General features: G+C 42.8%; 1 protein-coding gene across 6 annotated transcripts in view; it reads left to right on the forward strand.

The window, feature by feature from the left end:
• The window catches only part of LOC135913479 (uncharacterized), a 43,644-nt gene extending 30,620 nt beyond the window's left edge, over nucleotides 1-13,024 (forward strand). For all 6 annotated transcript variants that reach the window (XM_065446039.2, XM_065446037.1, XM_065446038.2 and 3 more), the window contains exon 3: nucleotides 12,375-13,024. In XM_065446039.2, coding sequence (XP_065302111.1) covers nucleotides 12,375-12,544 — 170 coding nt within the window. In that variant the 3' untranslated portion in view covers nucleotides 12,545-13,024. The remainder of the gene's footprint in view (nucleotides 1-12,374) is intronic.
• The last annotated feature ends 1,324 nt before the right edge of the window (nucleotides 13,025-14,348 follow it).

The following is a 14,348-nucleotide window of genomic DNA, read 5'->3' on the forward strand; positions in this document are numbered from 1 at the left end:
TAGCACCCTAGTAATCCAAGGTTGGCGCCATTCTTTGGTAGTATTTGAAGTTGCCCCTTTTCATCATTAGTTTAGGCTGTATGGTAGTGGAGGGGGAGGGTACGTTTTGTGGATCCATCAGCATTTTGTGTCAACGCTGCGTTGACTTCCTGGTAGGCGCTGATAGATGGGTGGGGGTTGCCTCGTGTCAAACGTCTAATTAATGCCTTTTGGCCGTGTTGAGACATAACTGCACTCACTTAATGAATTTTTAGCAAAGTCTGTAGTACTTCACCCACACACACATGTAACTTCTCAGGAACATCAGCCATAATGTTCTCACTATTTTCACTAAATTTGATCTCAGTGGCTGGTAAAGTTCTTCCAGGACAGCGACTTGAATTCTACACTTTTCGTAGAACGTATAATACCCCTGGCTTCATGTGTAAACATACTCGCTAACTTCAGGATTTTCCATATAAAGTTCCGCTTTCCAGTCTCTGAACCTTTCATTAGAAGTCTCCTGATGGTGAAAGGTCTCAAGAGGGGTACTTGCTTTGAGCAAGTTTTTGCAGGCAAGTTCCCGAAGCAGGCAATATAAGCAACAGCAGTGTCGGTGAAAAAGTCACTGTCGTCTGAAAACCATCGGTAGCTTGTCAATGTTTGCTGTGCCGACTTTGTGACTGCTTATTGCTCTGTCTGAATGTAAATCATTGTTAATAAAGTGTTAATGTATTCTTCAAAAGGCACGTGCTCAGAACAAGCTTTAAAAAGGATGGCATGCTATTAATCGCCTCTGCTAGTATTGTGTTTGCTGGATTTTATTATTATAAATTGAGCCCACTTAAACAATACTCAAGTGCCAAGAAAATTCCATAGCTATGACCGATAATTGTTATAACCGAACTGCACAAGAAAACAGAGGGGACTGACATCAAACATTTTGATTAGCAGAAAGAAGTACAGTTAAACCAACTTACAGCATTACTGGTTTTAACAACACTCAGATGTAGCAATGAGCAGCTGCCCCACCGTGAAATTTTGTGTGTGTTCTATGATAAAATAAATCACTGATGTTCTACAACGTTCCCATGCCGGATTATTGGCTATAGCAATTTCGTCTGGCGCTTGTGTGTCCATGCCTATAAGAAAAGGAATGCCAAATCCAGGAAAATTGACCGATGGTTACAATACTCCCTAGTGTAAAATCTGAGTGCAGCTCTACATATGTTTTCATTTTGCGATATATTGGCTAGCGCGGGCAATTTGTCTCATCTCGTGCAGCACATTGTAGACGGAGTGAAGTGTGGGAAGACCGCTTCGCCAATCTGGAGATCATGAGAGGCAGTGCGTGGGTGGTGCACGGGTGCGATTCACAGCCGCCGCCGCAGGCGGACCTCACAGACGATGCCTGCTACTCTGGTGCCATCTCGTAGCCATTGTCGCCGCACTACGCTTTTCTTCTCACGCTTTTACCATATCCTCCTGGTCCGCTTTCTGTCTTATGGTTTTGCAGCACCCTCCTCTTCTGCTTTCTTCCTCACGTCTTTCATCCCCACTGCACTCCGCATTTGCTCTCATCCTTTGCTGCGCTTGTTCGCCTGGTTACGCCGACGCTCGCCGCAGGAACGAGTGCCTACGAGCTACGCTCTGAAACAAAAGCGAACTGTCACACCTGCCTCAGAGCTCTGAGCGCACATTGTACCCCATACTTTGAAACTGAAATTGCTGCCTCTAAGCCACTGGTCATCAACAGTGACTGCCATTTTGGGATGGCTCGCTTGATGTCAAAAAGTGCGGGGCTACTGTAGTGTTGTATGCTGCACAGCATTCTGAAACCATGCATGCTGTGCCTCGCTCTTCTTTCTCTGTACCCTGTGGCACCCCAGGGCTTTGTCATGGCATTATTCCTGCAATAATATGTCACTTGCTTGGTAAAACCAGCAGAAACCAGAATATGCCTGCAGGAACTATCTAGGCCTGATTGCCAAGACGCATATGTGATAACGAAGCTATGCAAATACTGCACACATTGTCAACATAGAAGGTACCTCTTTTCGTCACCCACCAGTGTTGCCACACTGCTGTACACTTCAGCTGCAAAGTTAAAAATTCAGATGCAAGCTTTCTACCACACCAGAGATGCTCGAATTTTACCGGTTTTTGCTGCATGACACATACGGTTTAACATGCAATGCATAATTCAAGGTGAGAAATTTGATGTTGTGGCCCCTTTACTGTCTGCTCTTGGCTCTCAACAAACATAAGCTTATGGAGAATTCAGTATATTTCCTGTTTTATCTTAGTGCTTGAAATAGCTTCAATAAGGTGCAAATGTGGGTTAGTCAGTGTAGCATAGCTCAGATTTCTGAAAATGAGGCAAAGAAGCAACATGCACAGAACACAAACTAGGAGCTATTTGAGTTTGTTTTTTGTTTTGAAATTCAATATAGCTGGGTGTATTCAGATAAGGACAGCCAGATAAGTTCACATAAGGATAAGTCAGCTGGCATGATGTTTGGGTAACTGGAGATAGCTCGCTGTGGCCTTTGTCCTGCAGTGGACATAAATTATGATGATGTCATGATAGTGAACACAAAAATACATCCATGGAGAACACAAGAAGAAACAGTGTCACATTAGTGGACGTTAAATCAAGTGCAACACTACATGCTTTGTGCTATTTATTATGTAGCACTACACGATTGCATGCTACTCAGTGTAGCACTACATGCTCGTTTATTTCACCATCATTGAATGGACCAGCTTGCCTTTTGCCACTAATCCTGACCCAGACGTGCGCAACTACTTACATTTAATTACTTGTAATGCAACAGATTACATGTAATCAATTACATCTTTTGGTAGTATTGTAATTGATTGATTGTATTCTTTTACTTGGTAATACTCACTGATATTCAATTACCTTTTAATGCAAATAGCGTTCTTTGTCTACTTCAGCCGTATTGAGTCTGTCTGTCTCTCCGTGCGTCCCTCTAGTGGCAGCATCTGTCTTGGCGGAGCTTATGGGACAGTGAATGCATTGAACATATGTCATCTCCCGCTGAAAATCTCCCACCCATTTTCGGCTTGCCCTGGGAAGATTTTCAAGCAATAACCATAGTTAAGAATGACTTATTATGGCACTTACCAGGCTCTAGTGTGCACCTTCCTTTTTTTTTAAAGCGAACCTTTCTTTACCTATTCCTTCAGCTTCCCTACTGTGGCTGCTGCTGTCGGGCGTCAGGGGTCGCACGGTGTGCATGCATGACAGGAGTGAGTCAGAGGAAAGGCCATCCTGGAAACTCATTTTTCGCCTCACCACGTCAAATGTGCACAATGCACTCTAGAGCTTCCTGGCAGGGCCACATCAGCCTCGCGACAGCTGTGGTCATCTGTGACTCCCCTCAGAAGCATTGCAGAAACTGCAGTGCTTCCCTCTCTATTAAGGTGTGAGTATAGAGGGAACATAGATAAAACTGTAGGGAGGACAGAGGAAAAGAGGCAGTCCCCATACAAGGGAGGGGCATGGGGAGGTGACGTGAGAAGGCAAGCAAACCCTACTACTATACAAAGGTGGTTGCATTGAAACTGGATAAGCTTAGGTTCGAGGTATGGTACAGCTCGTTGCTGCTATTTCTGAAAAATAAACACCATGCAAATATGTCAAGTGGACAAACTATGCTGGGCGTGCAGAAGCAGAGTCGCATTAATTTAAGCGAACCACAGGGTCCAGGTGACACTACGGAAGTGGTCGAACGTCAAACCAACACTTTTTGTGCCTGCCGCATTTGCTTTGCGGCTATGGTATTGTTAGAGGCCGTAGATTTGATCCCAACCACGGCAGCCGCATTTCGACGGGGGCGAAATAGAAAACACGTATGCTTCGATTCTGGGACACACTAAAGAACATCACAGTGTAAAAATTGATTTGGAGTTTGCCACTACCGCGTGCCTCATAATCCGATTGTGGTTTTTGCACTTATAACCCCATAATCCAATTCAAGTTTAATGCTTCTGCCACAATGCAATGTGCCATGTGCCATGTGAGGCAATGACTATGCTCAACCCTCTCAAAGGTTATGAAATATGGCACACAACAACGCCTCAAGCAAATGCCTCCCCCTGTGTGTTCTGTGTACTATGCAGACAAACAGCAGTGGTGCCCGCAAGGTAACATTTAACATCAACTCGCCACTCTCGTGTTAGATTAAATGTTGAAGAAATTAAGCTTTAGCCGTGAACATCACTGCTAATTATAGTCAAAGCATCCTGCACGGAATGCTTCACTTACATCAATTCCCATAGTGCGTGGTATCTGCATTTTTTTCCCTAGGAAAATTGGGTTGGAAATTGCCTCCGCTGTGAAATCCAGATACGAAACCAAACCACCTTTGAAGCATTTGCATGCTTTGTCGCATAACACTGACGTATTGCGGTGAAGCTTACTTTAGGAACCCAACTGCTAATGCTCAACACACATTAGACCCTTGCCCATTTTTCCTGCTAAGAAATAGGGTGCACGTTACATTTATACTTTGTTTAGGTGCTCTAATGTCATTTCTACGTTAGTTTCCTACTTTAGACCCAGAAAGTGGGCGTGCATTTCATTTAGGGGCATATTAGAATCGGGCAAATACTGCCAAATAAGCCAGCAAGGTATTGGCCTTTTTTTCTGCCTCTTGTTTAATTCCACCCATCGGATAATTCAATCAATTTCCTATATCCTGTCGGAGTCAAATAACGGAAGTCGACTGTAATTATACTTGGTTACCGTATTTACTAGATTGTAATGCGAGTTTTATTAATGATTTTCATTGCTTGAAGTTGACCCTCGCGTTAAATTCAAATAACAGCAAAATGACCATTTTAAAAGAAATATCCTAAATCTCACAGTTTTTATTGTTATGTTGGCAACCCATACGTTTAGGTACGATTTGTAAACAAGTAGATTGAAGTCCGAATTTGTTTTTTTGTTGTGCTAACTGATGCCATTTCGCTGTGCTTGAGACTGGTGTTACGGTTACAGTGCTGCAGCACCCTGTAGCCTTTCGCGCTTTGACTCCGTTTATTCGTCACGTTATAGAAACATAGTGCATTCGGTATGATGCCCACTTCCAGAGCTTCGAGAGACGAGCAATACTGATGGCCGAGAGTGTGGGAAACTCCGCCGTCACTCGGTGGCTTGACATAAGCGATTCAGCGATTTGCGGATGGCAAGACCAATTTTTATATGTATGTATATGTATGTATCATAGGGCGCATGATAGACAATTTGCGGGGGGCCGAGAAAACTGTATTGATGTCATATCTATTGGCCATGTTCCAGAAACTCTGAGACAACCTATGTACATAGAGCAACACAGCAAACCTTTTTTCCTTTTCCTGTTTTTCTTGTTTCTTAGCGGCGCTTTTTACCCATTTCGAAAGCTTTTCGCAGATTAGGGATAACAAATGCACAGGATAACCAGCCTTCTCAAGCCTATCTATCTGTTGTGAACAACTTTGCTGCATATTGTGTGGACATGTAAGTACTTACGTAAATACAGTACTTTCGTACGGGGCAGAAACCTGGAGGCTTACGAGAAGGGTTCTACTTAAATTGAGGACGATGCAACGAGCTATGGAAAGAAAAATGATGGGTGTAATGTTAAGGGATAAGAAAAGAGCAGATTGGGTGAGGGAACAAATGCGAGTTAATGACATCTTAGTTGAAATCAAGAAAAAGAAATGGGCATGGGCAGGACTTGTAATGAGGAGGGAAGATAACCGATGGTCATTAAGGGTTACGGACTAGATTCCAAGAGAAGGGAAGTGTAGCAGGGGGCGGCAGAAAGTTAGGTGGGCGGATGAGAATACGAAGTTTGCAGGGACAACACGGCCACAATTAGTACATGACCGGGGTAGTTGGAGAAGTATGGGAGAGGCCTTTGCCCTGCAGTGGGCGTAACCAGGCTGATGATGATGGTGATGTGTGGACATGACTTAGCAATGGCAGACCTAAGAGCTGAGTATGCTATCCCCTGTTTAACAACTTTGGAATGACAAGAAGAAAATTGAAGCAGTGGTTTCTTTGCCCTAGGTGAAGAGTGTCAACAGAAGTGCTCCTTCTGGAACGTCAAGCACAGATATAAAAACTGTAATTGGTTGTTCTGGATAAGCTCAAGCGTGAAACCAAGACCCCCACCACATTCCTTTTCACAGTCCCCCGCAAATTGTCCATCACGTGCCGTATGATAAATAGGAAACTTGAACAGGGTGGCAAAAAAAGAAAAAATGATTGCGGTGTTAAACAGGTGTCCCCTTTAGTGCCTTGTAAGGCTGGTATAGTTTATCAGATTCCACTTAAGTGCGGGAAAACTTACATTGGACAGAGCGGCAGGTGTATTAATATCAGACTAAAAGAACACAAAGAATCGCTTACCAACCCTAATGCTTCACATATAGCGTTGCATTGTTTCAATTGCGGTTGTAAACCTTTGTTTCAAGACACAAATGCCAAACCACATGAGAAATAATCGAGGCATTTCACATTAGGAGATTAGGAGAGACTTGCGCTAGCCACGCATCACTGTCTCTGTTAGAATGTGAATTTCAATATCTTTTTAGCATGTGTGTTAATCTCAAGTAGTGTCTTTTTGTTGTTTGCTTTTTGGCTTCTGTACCTCTTGATATGTTTAACTGATGTCTATAGACCTTGTCATGTTGATATGCTGCAGTATTTGCAATCACCTATATATATATATATATATATATATATATATATATATATATATATATATATATATATATATATATATATATATATATATATATATATATATATATACATATATATGTTGATAGTTTCAATAAAGATTTAGTTGAGAGTTAGCGCTCGTCCTGTCTGCTTCTAGTCTCTGTCTGTGTTACTTTGCGCTACAATTCAAGATCATGTTACCATACCAACTCGCCCACCTTTCGATCCTTTTGCATTTGCCAAGGTGTCTAGCCGGGAGTGAGCGCACGCTGGATAGCGTGCGTGTGGTCTGGCCCAAGTTTTGCATGATTCATCGATGCTAGTTAAAAGTGTTAAAAAATAATTGAAATTAGTGAGACCGGACAGTTAAAACCCCTATAAGCAGTCTCGCCAAAGTTTTAATTCCTACGAAGGTGGGTGCGGCTGAGCATGAGCAGATGGGTCGGCCTCTTCCAGAAGTATGTCATTCTTATCGAAATGCGAAGTCACATTTTTGCCGACTTCAGCCTATTCATCAAACTGCATCAATAAATATGCACAGTAAGAGAGTGGCTTCTCTCCACCTTGCAGGTTTCCACAGAACTATTACGTCAGTAGGAAAAAGCACACTGATGAAACACTTTTTTTTATTTATATCAGCTATTGGCCAATAGCAGCCTAGTATGGCAATCTGCTATATTATGAAATGAAGCGTCCAGGAAAGAGTGAGGAGCAGGCTTCTGTTGAAAAGAGAACGTTGGAGAAAAAAAGGTGACTTCACACTCTGCTTGTGAGCTTCGCATGCCGTGCATGATGGCAAAATTTGGCTGATCTGTTCACAGCAGCATGTGCTATTTGTGTAGGGCGTTTTTTTCACCAAACTTGAGGGTGGTTCATTACCCCTACTATGTCTGTATGGAACCCACTCCATTCAGTCAAGGCTGCAACCACTAGGCTGATAAATCAGTTAGACTCTGTATGAAGTATCGCTAGACTGGGCTGTAATCACTTGGTGGTTGAACAGTGAGACTCAGTTTGTTGTGCGTAGTGGTAGTTGTCCTAAGCTCCAACTCATTAAAACCGGAAGAGTACAGTGCTGCCTACTTGTTTCTTATTCATTCGTGTTGTTCTGCAAGCTCCACATTTGACTTAGTAAATATTTTTGCTTCAACATACCTCCTAGTTCCTCATCTCCAGCCTGCCTCTTGATTCATCATTGCTGATTAACACCTTGAAGAGACTTAGTCAGCTTCAAAGAACAAACTTTACTATGCTTCTGCATGAAAGGTACAGCCACTTTCTGTGTCCAAAGTAGAAAACTGATGTAGAAATGACATTAAAGCACCTAAACAAATTGAAATCTAACATGCACCCAATTTTTTAGCAGGAAAAATGGGCAAGGTTTTAATATGCATTCCACAATAGCAGTCAGTTTTCTAAATTAATCTTCGTGACACGTTTTTTTTTTAAAGTCAGCTTCACCGCAGTATTATGTGTTATGCGGTAAAGATTACGAATGCCGCAAAGGTGGTTTTGGTTTCGTATCCAATTCGCCTTCTTTTACGGCGCGATGACGCATGCGCCCTGCCCTAGCGGATTGGTAGCGAAATGTTTTGGAATGGACGCCACCTATAATTGGGGAAAAGCCCCCCCCAAGAAATGAAAGATAAGCGAACGACGTGCACAGCAGCTAACACTTGCGCGGAGTACCGTGTTGGAATACCACTGGTACCTCTACATTGGTGAGGTGGTGCAAACGTGCGTATGTAAAACTGCAACTCCACTTTTAACAGAAAGCGGGCAGGGCTTTGTCCGGACTCCACCATGAACCATGTAGTTGATGTTTTGCATTGATGCCTAGCAAATTTATCGTAAAACCCTTATGTTACACTTGGGCGACACTTCAGAAACATTATGTGGCTGACGAAGTCTTCTTGCAGTGTGGACTCGCTCTTGCTGGTGGTGGCAGTGCATGCCTGAGTTCACATACTCGTTTAAGGCATGGTAACACTGGGTCAATACGAGACAAACGAGACCGAAAAGACGCTGACGCCAATGATTGGATAACTGTTCAGAACAGTGATTCGATGAGACCGTTTTATCACAACAGGCCGACAACGATGCAACCGACACTCAAAGGTTTCTTGAATATGCAAAATATGTAAAGAATGTGTAAAAGGAATACAAAAGCAATGTGCAAGAGCAGACATCAGTGATAACAAATTCCAAGGCAGCCGCATTGGCCAATGGAACTCAGCGTGCATTTATGGGCAGCACTGTTAACACCACAGTGCACTCAGGCCTGCTCACCCAGTAGTTGGTGAGTGCTGCATGACTTCCAGGGACAACATGCTACATCGGATAAGCCATTAATAGTCGTGATCCACGAAATGCACAACCGATGCGCACTCGGCATGGGCACAGGTACACAAATCAACCGCTGAAAGCCCCAGCGCCCTTCCACAACATTTCCAGTGGCGTCCTGCAGAGGACAGCACAGGAACAGGAAAAAGGCAGATTGCACAGTGCAGGCAGTTACTGGCCCAATGTTCCTGGAAGAAAAAAGAAAAAGAAAGGGTGCATATTATAACCAGGTAAATATCGTAATCAGACATTATGAGCTACAGTTATTGGCTGAAGATGTTCCTAGCGTGGCTCGAAAATTGATGTTTTTCTGGAAGATTACACATGTTCACTGAATTCAGTGGCCCCTAAGCACAGACGCTGCCACTAAAGGGGTCATTAGAGTGTTTATATTTTGCATGCGCAAATGGGTTTGGGCACACAAAGGAACCTTTGCATACTGCTCCAAAGCTTCTCCAGGATGAGCTGCGGTGTGCAATATCGGAGGCCGCTGCAAAGAGAAGTTGTGGGGAAGGTCAGGTGGCAGTCACCACCACCCTATGCTAAGAGCACCGTCGCATCTTCTGCCATTAATAAAAGCTAAATGAGCCAAAGGGTCACTCAGCTAATCCAATCCAGTGCACTTCTGCATGTTCATGGTCAGCCATTTAGAAACTATGCACCATATTTGCAGGTTGTGTGCAGTATAGGAGGTCAGGCATAGTGTTTGCTTGGCGCATTATGCTTGTTGGTACGAGAGAGAGTGATTGTAGAGAAGAAGAGGCCCACATTCCTGATTTGTATCGGCGGCGTGTCCGTGGTGAGAGAGGTGTCCCTCACCCGACAACGTGCACTTCGCGCATTCGGCATGGCGGCTGTGTCATGGTGCACTCGGCTAATTGAAACTTTTACCCCCTGGGATGTTATTAGCCTATTTGCTATGTTGCATTTATCTGTGTGTGCTCATAATGCAGTGCATTTGTAGCTCAGCTGTTTTACTAGTTAGATGTTGAAGGAAAAAACCAGTCACAAAACACAAAGGACAAGAGGAGAGGTTCACACCACAATGACTGATGTGAACCTCTCCTCTTGTCCTTTGTGTTTTGTGGCTGGTTTTTTCCTTCAACTATGTACCAACTGGCCTGGATTTCAACCCTTCTGCATAGCCAGATGTCTTTAGGCCTACAACAAAACTGCTCAAATGGTCATTGTGTATACCACGTGGCTGTATTGCCATGAGTTATGTGCGCCTTAGTGTATTGTGCTTTACCGTTGGGTGTGCGCAGTACTTTCTTCTTCAAGCATGCTGGTTGACTTGCTTTAGCCGTGTGATGGTTGTAATTCGTTCATGAGGGGTCGCATGCACAGATTGTCTTTGTTGAAAATATTTGCAATGATGTACACAGGTACTCTGGAACCTTTTGACGCATAGCGATAGTGTCCTGTAGATAGCCATTCAAAAAAGTCATTGTTGAGTGCTGCAAAATCTGCTTCAAATCATTTTTCCTGCTACAAAATTTACTACAAGATGCTCTTGGCCGTTATGACCACTGGATATGTGAAGTCTGCATACACCCATGTGCAAATCGAGGGGGATGCCCAGATTTTCCGACTCCCACCTTAATATTTGTGCGCACAGCGCCACCGTATAACACACGACAAAAGCTACAAAGCGCTGTGTATGTCGCAGCGCTGTGTATGTCGTCTCTCGTAGTCCTTGTCCTTTGCGCTGTATGTTATTTTTTTACCACAAAGTCCTTCCCGGCTGTTACTGTTCTTTTACTCTGGAGCGACAAGGTTTACCTGCCAGCATGCAAAAAAACTTGCAGGAAAAAAGGCTGGCGTGGATATCGAACTCGGCTCTACCCGCCAACCTATAAGGCAAAAAAAAAAATAATAATAATGATATTGGAGGGACACTGTCTGCCTCGCTACTTCATACAGGGTGTCCCCCGCTGCATGAGGACTGAAATGCTGGTATGTGCCCGTCTGACATGCCAATTGGGTCCATGTAGAACGCATGTGAGCATGCGCTTGGTAGACCAAGGGCAAGGTTCTGTTAATATTGATGTCACAAGTAAGGTGTATTTCTGTTAAAAGAAAATTCACTTAGTGTCGCAAGTTGGCCCTCATGAGCTGTATTTGTTTTAGATCCTGTTGGACGTCGACTATACTGGACCTTCACTATCGGAGCGCACAGAGCTGCTCTGTATACTTTAACTTGAAAATATTTCTGTTTCTTTTATATCCAGCCACAACTGATATAGAGCTGTATTAGTTTGCAGTCTCTGTATGCCTCAGAGAATCAGCTGCACCAAGGCCAGCACAGAAGTAAAGCAGCATGCTTGAATGCCAATGCTTCTTGTTTATAAAAGAAATGTGTCATTAGAATGCTGACTGGGACACAAATAAATTTATTATAATTATTATTGATCATAAGTATCTGTGCAATCATCTCAAGGTCACACACCCCTTCCCCCTTCCTTGAAGAAATACTTGGATGCGCGCCTGTGCACCACGTGTCTACAAGGAACAGCCAAGTTTTAAAACAGTGGAATTAACTTAATAGGTACCGATTGTCTAGTTCTTGATCCATGGTTTGGTGAAGCAGTGCACTTGGTAGAAGAACACGTTCACACAAACATAACTCACGAGGACACAGACATGCTGAACTGCTATTGGTTTATTGCTTAGACGTGCCTTTTAGTAAGCACATTGATAACCAAATGTGCTGCGACAGTTGCATGGTGAGGAAAACGAGAACAAAGATTAAAAAATAGACAAAAATCGCCACTACTGTGTGCACTCAAGATAGGATCAAAATGCCCGATGAGTGATTGTTCAAATACTGTTAATCAAATGCTCAATGAATCAAAATAAGCGGGGTTATGCAGGAGTTTGAAAAAATCACAATAACTCATACTGATATGAAAACAACAGCAAAAGCAATGAAATGTGGAAGCTTGGCCTTCATTTTTTTTTTCTATTAATTGACCTCTTCATGCGAAATTAATGAAAATATATTTCTGAATAGATACTTCGTCAGTTCAAGCTGATTTAATGTTTCTCATTTAGTGTCTCATTAATGGCAGTAAGTTTTTCTTTCCACTTTTCCTTTATACATTTATTTTGTGCACTGTTAGACATGTAAAGGTGTTCAGTATTCAGTTTAATATTTGAAGGCCCTATTCTTTCAACAGTATTTGTAAACAACTTGATTTTGAAATTTCAGTATTTGAACTCCCCTATCAATAAGTAATACTTCTGTTTGGAAGTGCAATGTCATTTGGCTGCTTCTGTAGATGTTGAATTGTTTTTGTATGATGTATTTCAGGCACCCTGATCACATTCGGTGTGATTGTCACTGCTGGCATCCTGTTCTTCATTGGCACCTTTGTGGCAAGCTTTGGCTGCTGCCTCTACGCCATCTTCTATGTACTTCGTACCTTAAAGATAGTCGGCAACTCAGCAGCCCTAGCCGACAGCACCAAGAAACCAGAATGAACCATCTTTGACTAACGGTTGTGCAATGTTCCTGGTGACACTTCCCGTCCCCCGCTTGTTATGTGCATGTTTGTTCTTCTTCGGTAACATTCTGTGATAGGCATTTCTCACACACATAAAAAAAATTGAGGAAGGTGACCAAGTTCAATCTCCTTTCTCATTGTGAAGATTGTGTTGTTATCATTGGGTTCAAGCATGTGTTCTTTTTTTTTAGGTCAAACAAAAATAAGAACAATGGGAACAAGCCGCTGGTCGGTAGCAATGTGTTCTTGTCTTTCTTTTCCTCTTCTACTTTTTTGTCACTTTGGAGAGACCACATGTTGGAAGCATCCTGGGTTGAATGCTGCATACCATGCAGACTGTAGCATAGTGTGTCGCATGCAGATTGGGTTCTGTAGTAGGACGATATAATGGGTCATGTTTTATTGTGCGAGACTGAGGGTCTGCTTTTCTTCATAAAATTAAAGTAATTTCAACACACTTGCCTAAAATGTGCTATTTTCTTTAAATGTTGCTCATTTTCATTACCTGTACATTTACTATTCTTCCCTTTACAGAGCACCAGATGGCTGCAGCACTGGTAACGGCATCTCATAATAATTTGTTCAATCACAATGGGTTAAGAACTTTTTATTCAATTTTACGGGAGACTCCCCAGCTGCAATGGCGGTGCTGCTGTCACTTCTCGGCCATGTGTAGCCCACTTTGCATGGCAAAAGAGAAGGCAGCACTGGCATTCTATGTACACTGCAGGAAGCGTTCCTTTATTGAACAAGGCTTGCTATGCTGGTGCACTGGCACATGGGTGTAGGGTCATAAAAGCACATTGCAGCAGAAGCAGTGGACTTCACAAAATGCTAGCCATAGCAATATAATGCCATATATGATGGTAGGCACGCACGCACACACATACACTTGCACACAGACAGACAGACTAAACCCTCATTATACCAGAGTGAACGGGACAGCCCAAAAATTTAATAAAGCGGTAATTTTATAAAAGCGACCTTGTCATAAAAGCTAAAAAAAAGTAGAGCTGAAGTAGCACAACTTCATGGAAAACTAATACACATGTGGTGTGGCACATTTTTAATCTCGATCTAGCCAGATCATGATTGAATTTCTTAGTTGCGATTATCTCCTTTGCGTAAGCTGGGGCAGAAAGGAGGCAATTGCAGTTATTCGAAATGTATCTTAGTTAGGGCGACCTTGGGCACGCTAAGCAGCGTATCAGAAAATCAACTTTGGAGGCCGCAGCCCTGGGTGCGGCCATGGTGGCAGAAGCAGCTTATGTCGAGAACTAATGGGTGCGCAGCACGCGAGTGCACTCACATCCCTTGACAGTTCGCTCTGAATGGAGCAGCTCGCGCTGCTCTTAGAGTGATCCGATTTAAGATACATATGTTTGGGTCAGGACTGGAAAAAATTTTGAATAAAGCAGTAATTTGAGTAAAGCCACTTTATTTTAATGAGAGATTACTGTGTCTCTGTGTGTGTGCAGGAAAGAGACTACAAACTTTTTGGAAGATATTTTTACTTAATGTTTTCGACTGGTTGACCAGCCTTTGTTGTACTCTGTACTCAATCTTTACTCTGACAAAGGCTGTTCCACCAGCCGAAAACGTCAAGTAAACAGGTCTTACTCCCGAAAAGCTTGTCATCTCTTTCCTGCACATTTTATGTTGGGTCCTGCATACTGAACTTGAAGAAACCCCTATATATATATATATATATATATATATATATATATATATATATATATATATATATATATATATATATATACACACACACACACACACAC

Source organism: Dermacentor albipictus, chromosome 8 (genome assembly GCF_038994185.2).
Source record: "Dermacentor albipictus isolate Rhodes 1998 colony chromosome 8, USDA_Dalb.pri_finalv2, whole genome shotgun sequence".
Lineage (NCBI taxonomy): Eukaryota > Metazoa > Arthropoda > Arachnida > Ixodida > Ixodidae > Dermacentor > Dermacentor albipictus.